This window comes from Heterocephalus glaber, unplaced genomic scaffold, assembly GCF_053883595.1.
Source record: "Heterocephalus glaber isolate CG9 unplaced genomic scaffold, H.glaber_assembly_v1.0 deba00000621, whole genome shotgun sequence".
NCBI classification, from domain to species: Eukaryota; Metazoa; Chordata; class Mammalia; order Rodentia; family Bathyergidae; genus Heterocephalus; species Heterocephalus glaber.
The window spans coordinates 33,369,883-33,382,094 of NW_028258153.1; the positions used below are offsets into that span (position 1 = coordinate 33,369,883).

Here is a 12,212-nt window from a genome sequence, read left to right on the forward strand (position 1 = left end):
GGAGATAAGGACAAGGACTTTCCCAACTCCCGGGAGAAAACAGCCAACTTTCCAAAGCCACCAACGTTAAGGAATGCTTTGGGCAGCCATGGCACAAACACCCTCTAGCCCCATGACTCCAGGTACCCAGGCCAGTTGTCCCAGAAGCAGACTTCCTGGCAAGGCTGAGGGATGTCACAGGGCCTGACAGGGTGCAAGAACTCAAAGGCAGTGAGGCATGCATGGGGTCCTGGGCAGGTCTTTATTTTATCTTGTTCTGCTACAAAGGACACAGCAGGCCCCCTGAACATGGGACTGATGCACCGGCTCCAGGACAGCCAGCAAAGGCCATTTGCAGCACTTCATATGTGAGTGCCTGGTGGTCCTGCAGAACCCTGGGGGCCGATCCACCCAGGTCCTCACCACGTGGCGGGTGGGGCCTGGCCTGCTGCATTTCTCACACCCACTGGACAGACTAGTGGTGCAGGTCCTGGGACAGTGGAGAACACACATGGCAAAATGTTCACAAGTTTGTGAGGGCATTCTTCAAACTATTCTTACAACTTTTCTGTGTATTGGGTAAAGAAATAAAAGCAGCTGGGTGCAGTACTACACGCCTGAAATCCCAGCTACTCAGTAAGCAGACACAGGAGGAAAAGGAGTTCAAGGCCAGCCTGAGAAGCTTAGCGAGACCCTGTCTCAAAATACAAAATTGAAAAAGAAAGAAAGCAGCAAGGCATTTGAGCCTCTGACCCAAGCCCCTCTGCCTCCAAACAGCAGGGACAGGCTGGAAGCCAGAGAGGACCCCAACCCCAACATTCTGGGGAAGGCACCTGGATGAGCTACATGCTCTGAGGCTTACAGGAAGGGGCCCCAGCAGGGTTCTGCCCCAGGGCGGGGAGGACAGTGCCCAGAGCCCCACGAGCAGGAGCACGAGCCTTCTTGGTCATTCTTGATTAGGAAAGTGGGCACTTGGACCCCTGAGAAGGGGCTGGGGCTCTGCCGGGTCACTGCTGGTAGAAGGTGCGAGCACAATCCGGGGCCCAAGTGGGCAGGGCCGTCTCCTGATGGTCACGTAGCCCAGGTACTAAGGCTGCAGCCCACGGCCACCACTGGGTCCCACGGGGGTGCTGGCTATCCAGTGTCTTTGGCTTAGGAGGCAACAGAGGCAGCAGTCAACAGGGAGACCTGGGAGGCCCCACAGGAACTGGGGATGCTGGTGTATCGGCAAAGGCAGGAGCAACTCCTCATCTTCCTGGAATATCCTGAGACACGGGCCAGTTGGGTCCTCAACCAGCCTATCAATGGACCTGCTTTGTGTCCCCAGGTGGCAGGTGTCTGGAACTCTCCAGTTCTGTCCTCCCGGGCCTTGTATCCAAGCCCCACATGATAGTCACAGCGGGAGCAGAGGCTTGTTCCAGGTGCTGGCCTGGCGGATTCAGAGTGCTACACACAGGGAGGTGGACGTCTCAAGGGGATGGCAATCCTGGGCTCTGGGTGACCAGCTGTGGAGCAGGTGCCACTCAAGGTCTGGAAAGAAGAAAAGATGTATGAGTGCGGACCCATTTGCCAACAGCTGGAGTGGGCTCTGAGCCCATCCTGGTGACCAGCCCGTGAGTGTCAGGGATACTCACCCACTGGGACACTCAGACTTTGGAATGAGAGCCCTGTATGACCTGGATAAATTATGACAATTCTCCTAGCCCTCAGTTTCCCCCTGAAATACAGCATTCCCTGGTCACTGTCAAGATTAAAAGGCTTGGCCCATTGCACCGGGCCAGGGCCAGGGAGCTGGGACCACAGCTACTCAGCAGGCCCAAGACTCTGTTTCGGCTGCTTCTAGTGCAGGATACACAGCAGCCTGGACTAGGGACCCCTGAAGACAGCCCTGAGGACACCCATGAGGATGTGGCCAGGAGGACCTGGCCCATGTGTCCACAGGTCCTGGGCCTTCTTCTCGGACAACAGATGATAAATTTTGGCGGGGCTACCAGGGATCGAACTTGGGTCCTTGTGCTTGGGAGGCAGGGGGCAGAACCAGATGACAAATGTTTAGGAAGCATCGAGGGCTCAGGACACATGGCAGGTGCCATGTGTGAAGGGGCAGGCTGGAACCTAGGGCTTCTGGGAGAATGACCTACCACAAACCAGGGCAGTAGCCAAGCAGTAAATCAGAGGCCATGTGGGGCCGTCCAGATCCTGGAACAGAAGGAGGGCAGCCTCGGGCTCCACGGCCAAGGCAGCGAGCGGGCCCAGGGTATGCCCTGCGAGGGTATGCACACCTTGCCCTTGCCCACGTGCACTGTGGAGTGGGCGGCTCCAGCCTCCACCTGGCTCAACCTGGCTCACCCTGGTTCACCCTGGCTCCTGCCCCCCCTCCCCGCCCAGGCTGGGTGTCTTCAGGCATATGCTCACCCTCTCTGAGCTGGGACAGAGGCAGGGGCTGAGTACGAGGTGGGAAATGCTTCTATCCTGGGGGCCATGACCTGCACTCAAGGAATGGGGTGGCCCCAGTCTGCCCTGGGTCTGTGCCAGAGCAGGGGGGGCTGCAGGCCCCTCAAGGCCTGGCCAGGGACACTGAGATGGGTGTGCGGCCTCCAATGAGAAGATCCCAAATCCTGCTGTCCTGGTCAGAGTGGACAGCAGAGGGCCTACTCCAAAGGAGGCCACTTTCTCAGAAGAGGGCTTGGGTGAAGGGTTGCCTGCCGAGTGGGGCTGAGAGGAGCAGAGCCCAATCTCAGGAGAAGCAAGATATCTCTTGTTTTGTGAGAGCTTTCTGGCTATTTAAATGGCGGCTACAGGGGCTGAGGTGTGGCTCTGTGGTAGAGTGCTTGCCTTGCACGCATGAGGCTCTGGGCTCCATCTGCAGCACTGCAAACCAAAGCAACCAAACCCAAAACTCAGAGGGTGGCTCCAGAACACATCTCATCTAAACACCATGACCACAGGACCTCAAAGTGGCAAGGTAGAGACCACGTAGTTCTGAGTGAGGGTGCTTGGGCCTGAGAACGTGGCAGGGACAGCTGGCTAGGGGCCCGGTGAGCCCTCAGAGCCTCCTTGAGGGGGTCAGCCAAAAGCCCTCACTCCTCCCCACTCACCTGGATGCCCTACTGCTGGGGTGCCACGCCCAGGACAGGCTTCTGGACCCCAAAGGCAGTAATGAAGATGTTGACCACCACGATGATGAATACCAGTCCTGTGGCCACGTTGTTCAGGAAGTCCAGCTTGGCATGCTTGGCAGGGTTGTTAAGGTCGTACTTAACTGCGGGCAAGAAGGAACTGGCATGGTGGCGGGACCTGGCCCAGGACTGTACTGTCTGGACGCTACAGGGCCCTCAGCCACATTTAGGGTAAGTTTCATCCCCCCAGATAAAAACTGTCTGTTTTGTTAAAGCCCTGACAACAGGTCTTCTGCCTTGTCCAGCCCCCTCTTCGGTGGTCCCTTACTTTCCCCACAAGGAACTGAAGCCCACATAGGTCACATACCCCAGGCCATGCTGCTCCTGGATATCAAGCTAGGCAGGTCTGGTTTGTGAGACAAATGTGCTGAGCCCCTCCTGCACTTCAGTCTATGGATCCTGCCAACTCCCCAGGGCTCTGCTATCCCACCCTTTCACGGCTGGTAAAACTGAGGCCCCAGCACGTCCACTCACATGTCCTAGGTCACCCAGCCGGAGGCAAAGCAGAGATGACCTGGTGCCTGTGCTGCTCCTGACCAGGACTTACCGCCCGGACAGCCATCAGGGGTTCCCCTGGGGGCCCGGCAGCAAAAGGTGGCACCTTGTGGAGCCCCTGGAAGACCCATAGGGCTCAGCGACCCTTCCTGCCTGCCTGTGGTCTGTGGGTCTGTCGACCGGGCAGGGAGGGTTGGTCCGATGTCAAGGAGGGGTGGTGTTTAGGGGCTTGGTTTGGGGAGAGTGGAATTCTAGCAGCTGTACACTGCATTTGGGTTTAGCTGGGTATCCTGTTCATGGCCATGGCGGTCAGGGTCAAGAATCCACTCCTCACCTCCCAGGCTCAGAGGTCACTCCTCCCCTCCTGGTTCAGGGTCCCCTCTTCACTCCCTAACTTGCTCCTTTTATCACTGGACAGTTGTCACAACGGCAGGCCTGTGCTGCTGCTGCTGGGGCCGTGGGAGCAGCTAGTCCAGGCTAGCTGGTGGCAGGAAGCCCTAGGGGTCTGGGAAGCAGGAGGTCCTATCCCCCCGTCCCCACAGGCCCGGCCCTGAGGACCCAGAGGGCACATCCCCAGCTGTGTGCACAGACACCAACCAAGGAAGATGAGCAGCACCCCCACGATGATCTGCAGCACCAGGGAGATGGAGATGAGGACCACCAGGGGCATGAAGAAGGCGAAGGCAGGGCCCTGCTCCACCACAGCCTTCAGCTGCGATGCATTGGCCATGAGCAGTGCGATGTCCAGCATGCTCTCAGCAGCACTCTTCTTGTTGGCATAATGGTTCACGTTGATGGGCTGGCTCCTCTGGCCCCAGCGGGATGGCAGCTGTGGGGAAGGGGACACTCAGCAGGGCAGAGGGAGGGTGGGGACTTGAGGGGGACACCAGGAGGGGCTGGTACACGGAACGGGGTGGCAGTGTAGGACTACAGCTTCAGTGAGGCTGGAGGGAGTTGGCCAAGGACGCTGGAGGTGCTGGCTTCCACCACCCTATGGCCCTGAGAATGTGCTCGGCCTTTACTGCATGTTCCCTAGGAACAGGAAGGAGAAGGGGAACGAGAAACAGCCATCTCAGCACATGCCCTCTGGTTTTCAGCTGGAAAATGTCAGCAGGCTCTTGCCCTCCTGCCCTGGTGGAGGGGGTGGCACTCCTCCATGCCCACCTGGCCACCTGCCAGCCTGTGCCCTCAGGGTCTGGGCTGCTGCCTGGCTGCTGTGACATATGATCCAGGCACATGGGCCTAGGCTTTATATGGGCCCTTTCTGGGCTGGGCCCAAAGGCCATTCCTGCTTTGGCCACCTCTGAATTGCAGACCCCTCTGCCCTCCCTACCCTGCCTCCTCAGCCTCAGTGTCACTCTGCAGAAGTTTGGCCACCTTCCCTAGCCACAAGTTGCTCGATAATGAGTCCCCCAGCACAGAGCAGGCACTCAGTAGATGCTTCGGCATCCTGCACAGTTAGGCTTAACGTACAGATACATGTTGCAGTGGACATTGCCTGGTGACATTAGCCTGGGATGACATTTCCAATGTCCCTTCTCATCTCCCTAACCCAGTGAGTCTGAAGGGGCCCTTTAGTTCCCTCTACTCTCAATATCTTTCCTTATTTCCAGATACCCTCATGCTTTGGGTTTGTTTAGGTTTATTTTGGTTTTTTGAGACAGGGTCTCATTATGTATTTCAGGCTGGTCTTGAACTCACTAGGTAACATAGGCTGGACTGGAACTCACAGTGATCTTCCTGTCTCAGCCTCCAGAGTGCTGGGATTACAGTCCTGTGCCACTACACCCAGCAAATGCCCTCATGCTAAGCACCGCCCCCCTCCCAGGGTCTTCCATGACATTCCCTGGTAGGAAATGGCCCTCTCCTGCCATGGAAAGTCACTTCTTAGGCTGGTGTGTTTCACTCCAAGGCAGTTCTGGATGTCCAGTTTCTTTCTGCTGAGCCAGCTGGCCCGGTTCAAGCTATCCTGGGCACACCCCTTCCCAGGCACCAGGAAAAATCCCACTGGCCGTAGGTCCGGGTCCTATGTCCACTTGTGACCCTGAGTCACCCAGCCCTGCATTGCAGCCTTCAGGGATTGGGCAGTGGGTTGGAATGGTGGTCTGGACCCACTGCTGGTGGCGGCCTCTTGAGCCCCAGGAGATCTTGTTTCCAGACTCATGAGAAATGCAGAAGCTGGTGCCTCAGAGCCAAAGGAGGGTAGACATCAGCAGTCATGTAGCCGCTTCCGCAAGCTGAAAAGTTATGAGCAGCTGACACAGGGAACAAACAGAAAGAGGGTGGGGACTTTGCTTTGATGCTGTTAAATTTAAATTTCATCTAAAACAATGTGCCCAGAAGGAAGTTGGGAGCCACAGGTAGGTGCTGCTGCCTGTACCTGGTCCAGAACATTCCAATCACCTGCCTTTGGCATCAGCTGCTCTCTGCCAACAAATTCACCTGGGTCAAAATTCTACATGGGTGTGGTGGCACACCCCTGTAATCCTCAGCTTTAGGAGGCTGAGGCAGGAGGATTGTCTTGAGTTTGAGGCCAGCCTGGACCACACAGTGAGATACTGTCTGAAAAAAACAAACAAAATTCTAGACTCCAGAGTGCACATGGAACGCTGCCCCCACCTGGGCAGCCACCAGTGCCAGCCTTGCAGCCCCAGTGGCACTCTGTGGTTGCCACAAGTGTACCATGAGGCCCCTGAGGTGGCCTCACTCCCTCAGACTCTCCCAGGGAGTGGCCATTCCCTCCCAGCTGCCAATGGTCTGGATGCAGACAGTCCAAGCCTGCCGGTGCCCAGCACTGAGGTAATCCCCAGCTCTGCCCTCAAAAAGGGTCCAGCTGGCCATGCCCATCACATATGTGCTCTGCCAGGAGCCGAACATCCAGGGATCATAGGCCACAGCTCCAAAAGTCCATACTGGCTTCCCTTATAGCTGTCCCAGTGCTCCTCTGGACCTGGGATCTGTCCTTAGGAGACAAAAGCCAGATGCAGACCCTGTGAGGTGTTCCTACCTTTTGGAGGGATTTTATATATGTAGACAGACATATGTGCACATGCATAGATACATGTGCAAATAAACACACCCACAGACACGCGTGCACGCATATACAACATGCATGTGCATAATGCACAAACATACATGCCTACCACTTCATATCATAATATATACATACCATATACACATAAACATGCAGATACATACAGTCCTAAATGCACAACAGATGTAAATGCACACACGCCTGTACAGAGACACATATGTACAGAATATGCACAAATACAAAACCTATACATGCACACAACATGCACTGTGTACATGCATATGTGTACGCATAACATATACACTCACCTCAACTCATATATATTCATGTACACACAACACATATACACATGCACACACAGGTATACATTCATAGCACGCTATGCATATATAGTCATACATGTATGACACACAAATACGCAAATACATATGCACACAACACACATACACAAAAATATACAAGCTATGCACATATATAAACATACACATACGTCTACGCAAAGGTGGTTTCTGAGTAGGAGGAAGCTTTTTTTGTATTCTGTGGTTGAACCCAGGGAGCACTGAGTTGTACCCCCAGTTCCTTTGTATTGCCCAGGCTTGCCTCAAGCTTGTGATCCTTCCACCTTAGCCTCCCATGTAGCTGGGATTATTAGCATATGCCACCATGCTCAGCTGGAAGAATTCTTTTTCACTCTGAGCACTTCTGAACCATATAAGTATTTCATAGCCACATGGTCACGACAAATGACCACCGTCAGCAGCAGAGCCCCACACCTGGGCTCCCAACCATGGCTCTCCACATGAGCAGTCACAGGAGCCTGTGGCCCTGCTGTCCTCCCACCTGCTTAAGTGTTTAAACTGAGGTTTGGTGCGAGAAGCTCCTTTTCCACGACCACACAGCAAGTAAGGACGGTGGGGAATTAAAGCCCAGACCCTTGGGCTCAGAGCCCTGGTGCTGAAACCACTGCCCCTCTATCCTTACCAAGGAGGGCTGGGTGCCCTGGGGATGAGCTCTCGGGGGCTCCCTGTCCCAGATTCTGGACACTTAGCTCACTCTAAGCCTCAGTGGCCCCACGTACTACAGAGCTGTGGAGCAAATACCCCTGAATAGCCTGTAGTCCTGGGGCCAGCAGAGGACCTGGACCAGTGACCCTCCTGGTGAAGGGCATTTCCACCCCACCTGCTTACCCTGAGCAGTGATAAGGATGCAGGCCAGGCCATAGCCCCAGTGGCCCAGGAAGCCTCTCTACACATTACTCTCCCTCTCCGTAGACCAGAACACTGAAGTGCTTGCCCAGGGCACCTTCAAGGCAGAGCGAAATTCAGATCCAGGCCAAGTGCCCAAGCCTAGTGTACTAGGACATGCATCGCTGGCACCCACCCTGAGAGGGAGCTACTGAGGCTGGGTAGGCAGAAGGGGGGTTCATGTGAATGGGAAGGGGACTACTTACCAGGCCTCTGGGATACCAGAAGCATGCTAAGAAATCCCCCTGGCCTGAGCCTGTGCCAATGACCTGAGGACTGCAAGGAGCAAACACTTGGTTAATGTGTCACCAGGGCCAACAGGAGTTCCCCGAACCCCTGGCAAGACCAGGAGCTGGGGTCGAGGTAGGCTGCTTTCCTCTAAACACTAGGAGATGCTTGGGGCAGGGGTGTAGGGGACTGCCTTCTGTGCACAGCTGGGCAGCACACGTGAAGCCTGGCCATGTGGTCCTGGGGCCACCTGAGGGGACAGGTCCCCTGCCCACAGCTGAAGGAGAAGGGGAGCTGGGACAGAAGATTATCTGAACCAGGCCTGCTGCACTCACAGCTGGGTTTGGCCATAGAGCAATGGGTGCTGCAGGTCCCCAGGGCTTGGACAGGGGTACTTTGGCCATCAGCTAGACCCATGAATGTGATACACATCAGGTGACACTGCCACAGGCCTGCATAGGGAGAGGGGTAGGGGCTGCCACCATACCTCCTCCATCATCCTCAACCCCAGTACCCAATGGCGCTAACCTCCACCTTCCCCAAAGAGCTCCACTAGCTCATAATTAACTACATACAAAGGAAAACAGCAACTAGGAAAAGTAAGGATGGCCTGGGGCTGAGTGGGCTCAAGCCGGGCATTTGGCCATTATTCCAGTTGCTGTCCTATGACCTGGTCCAGCCTGCTCAGGGGCCTATTTCTGGGGCTTAGCTAGGCACCAGGAGATGGTAAGGGAACCTGAGAATTGAACCTCCACATACCATGCCTGGGGTCCACCTAAGCTGGGGCAGGAGCTGTCAGCCTACCTCCCAGACCAGGCTTGGCACAAAGGGCCTGTGTCAGACCAGGGCTAGCTGTGGAGTTCAGCCCTCTGAGGCCTATGCCTGTCTTGTCCATGCCTGGCCATCCCAGGAAGCAGGACCTGAGGGTCTCCAGCCTCCATATCTGTATTCCTGGCAGGAAACCTCAACAGGAAGTGCAGGAGGCGGGTCTCCCTAGCAGCTGGGCCATGAGCTGGGCTGTGCTGGGCAGGCCCACTTCCTGTGGGCTCAGTGCTGATCAGAAATGACCCCAAGGCCCATCGGGATTACCTTTAGAACTTAGCTATGACTGATTTTTTCAGGAACTGCCACGAAAGTAGAAATGAAGGGAAGCAGGTTTACCCTGGCAGCTAAGTTTACACCTGGTCCCCACAGTTGGGGGGCATGTAAGACACGATTCTGTGGCCTGGAGGCTGGAGGTATGACCCCAGAAACCTCAGTCTGGGGGCCGTGAGGGGTAGGAGGGCTTGGCTAACACCAGAGGGCTGTGCCTCAGCTCCATCCTGGCCACCTACCTCCTGCTGTGTCTAACAGAAAAGTGTCTTCAGTGTCATGCCCAGGGCATGCCACAGCTGCGGGCCATTTCCACATTAAAACTGATGTTCACTATTCTTCTACGGCCAGCTCAGAGTGAGGTGACTCAAGGAAGAGACTGGCTCACTCCCTGAACACTGACAGGGCCCTCTGTGAAAGGGAATGGGGGACACGGGGTATGTGGAAGGGCAGGGGCCAAGCTTCCTCACCCCTTGGGCACCTCTGTCAGGAAGGTACAGCTGAAACCCTTGTGAGCCTCAGCCACCTGGGAGGCGAGTGGTGAGGCCCCACTTCACAGAAGAGGAGACCCGGGGAAGGTGCTGCAGGCCTCTGTGCCAAGTGGGAAGGTATGAAGACACCAGCACTGCGTGTGCTGGCCCACTCCAAGCACTTCCCATACACACATCAGCCACGCAGTTCTCACCACAACTCTCACTGGGGGCGGGGGGAAGCACTGTTATCAGCCCCATTTCAAAGGCGAGAAACTGAGGCACAGAGTCCTGACACGATATGGCCAAGAAACAGTGAGCTGAGGGCGGGAAGGCAGACGAGGCAGTGAGCAGGCTGGCGGAGCACAGCAGCCTCCAAGGGTGACCACCCCTTGGGGAAGCCTCCTGCCAGGGACCCAAGACCCCCATGACCTGGGATGAGACCTCGCGGGTGTAGCCCGGCCTCCCATCCACCACCTCCTATGCAGCCCTGCATGTTCAGCTGCACCAGCCTTTGCTCCTGCCCTTCCACACACGAGAGGGCCTGACCTGTCCACTCTGCCCCTTCCCATCTTCTGAGGCCAGCGCTAACACCCTATACACACTTCTGTCTTGGCTTCTCCTGACTCTCCAGGCTGCGCTCTGCTGTCTGCAGATAGATGGGGAGGTGGGAAGGGGCTCCATCTTCCTCTCTCTTGTCCCTAGAGCCCATGCAGTGACCCCTGAGCACCCTACCCAATCTCTCCTGGGCCCAGGATGCACCCAAGACCCCCAGGAAGCACAGGCCACACTGCTGTGAACAAAGCTGGTGTTGGGTGAAGGGCACAGCCTGGGCAAGGCTAAGGGCAGGGGACGAGCCATTCTACCCTTCCAACCAGCTTCTAAGCCCCCTGCCTATCTGCTGCATGATGTGCTTCCCACCTGTCCTTGAAGGGAGAGAGGGACCATCTTTTCCCTTCTGAAGATCACATCCAAGAAGACCCAGAGGGGTGAGTGGAGCCCTGCAAGTTTCCTCATCTCTCATCCAGGGACAAACGTCTGTGCAGTCCCAAGACCATCCCAGCCCTGGCTCCTGGCTTCTCCCTACCTGTCCTGTCCTGTCCCGCCCGTTAGCCTAGAACCGGTCACCCACACCCAGGCAAAATGTCCGTGCCCCAGTGGGTTTCACACCGCAAGGACGCCTGGAAAATCCCAGCCGGCCCCACTCTATTCCCATTCTTAGAGGGGTCGGAAAATGAAAGAACGTCCAAAGCCAACATTTCACCAGAGGCCTATGCCAGGACCAGTTGTGCTGGTAAGAGCTGGGCCCTGAGCTGAAGCTGGGGTCACAGGTCCCCAGGCGGCGCAGGCCCCTAGCAGGAGCAGGGAATATAAGGGGGGAGAGGTGGGGTCAGGAAGGGGTTAGCCTTCAATGTGGGGGGGGGGGGGGCGGGACAGGCCTTCAACCCAGGGCCTGCGGGTGGGCATCCTGGGGGCTGTGAGCGGGTGACTTCCCTGTTTCTGGAAGTCAGGTGAATGGTGCCACAACACGCGCATGGGTTTCCCCAACACGACAGCTTCGGCAGTGTGGTCACCTCGCGGTGACGTAACTGTCTGCCCATTGCTGGCCTGGATCTCAGAAGCGGTGACTCCACTCCGCCCACCCCACGGCTCACCAGGAGATGGCCTGGAGGGGCTGGAAGTCAGGAAGGCGGTGTGGGACGCTCAGAGAGGGGGCCGCGGCTGTGCTCCCACCCGCAGCTATGCGTGAGCACAGCCAGGCGTGGGCACGACCCGGAACCAGCACGCCCGCCCGCGTCGCGCTCACCTACCCCGGTGTCTGGAGCCCGAGCGGCCACTGCTCAGTACAAGCAGGACTCGGCCTGGACACAGCGTCCCCCGACACCCCTCAGCGTGGACGCGGCGCGCAGCTGGCCCAACGCCCACAGGTGCCCGCCGAGCCGCGGGCTTGCGGCCCAGACAGGACGGCGCCGGTCACGGGGCACAGCGGCGAAGGGGCGGCAGTCTTACCGCGGGGTCCGGGGAGCCGGGCGAGCCCGGGTGCAGCTCGCCGTTGAGCTCGTATTCCTCGGTGCGTGAGTCCATACTGAGGCCGCCAGGCCGCCTCGCTCTGGCCTGAGCTCGCAGCGCCGCTCGCGCAGCCGATCCCTGCAGTGCCCCGCCCCCGACACGCCCCCTCTCCGGCGTCCCCGTCGCGCCGCCCCGACTCCTCCTCCACCAGGCCGACCGGGCCTAAAGAGGAGTTCGCGGTCCGGGTACCAGCGCTCTGTGGCCAGGTCTGCACCAGCGTAGCGGTGGGACTGCAGGGCAGGCGCTCAGGGTTCCCGGCGCGGGGTCACGGCCAGGGCAGGACCACGCTGAGCCTCCGTCTTGTGCACTTTCACCAGCCCTTCGATGGCCACTTAGCGGACTGCCGCGCGCTGCACGAGGCCGAGCCTGTGTGGCTGTGGCCATCTGTGTGGGGTTTGTCCTGGGCGGGGCTCGCTCTGGT

The 12,212-nt window shown here is 57.5% G+C and overlaps 1 protein-coding gene across 1 annotated transcript; it reads right to left on the reverse strand.

Moving 5' to 3' along the window:
* Positions 1-222: 222 nt before the first annotated feature.
* Ninj1 (ninjurin 1) lies at positions 223-11,890 on the reverse strand. The gene is made up of 4 exons (XM_004870066.4): positions 11,732-11,890; positions 4,251-4,482; positions 3,078-3,241; positions 223-1,509 (listed from the first exon to the last, which is right to left on the reverse strand). Exons 1-3 carry the CDS (start codon positions 11,804-11,806, stop codon positions 3,087-3,089), a joined length of 462 nt encoding a protein of 153 aa, XP_004870123.1. The 5' UTR covers positions 11,807-11,890; the 3' UTR covers positions 223-1,509; positions 3,078-3,086.
* Positions 11,891-12,212: the final 322 nt, after the last annotated feature.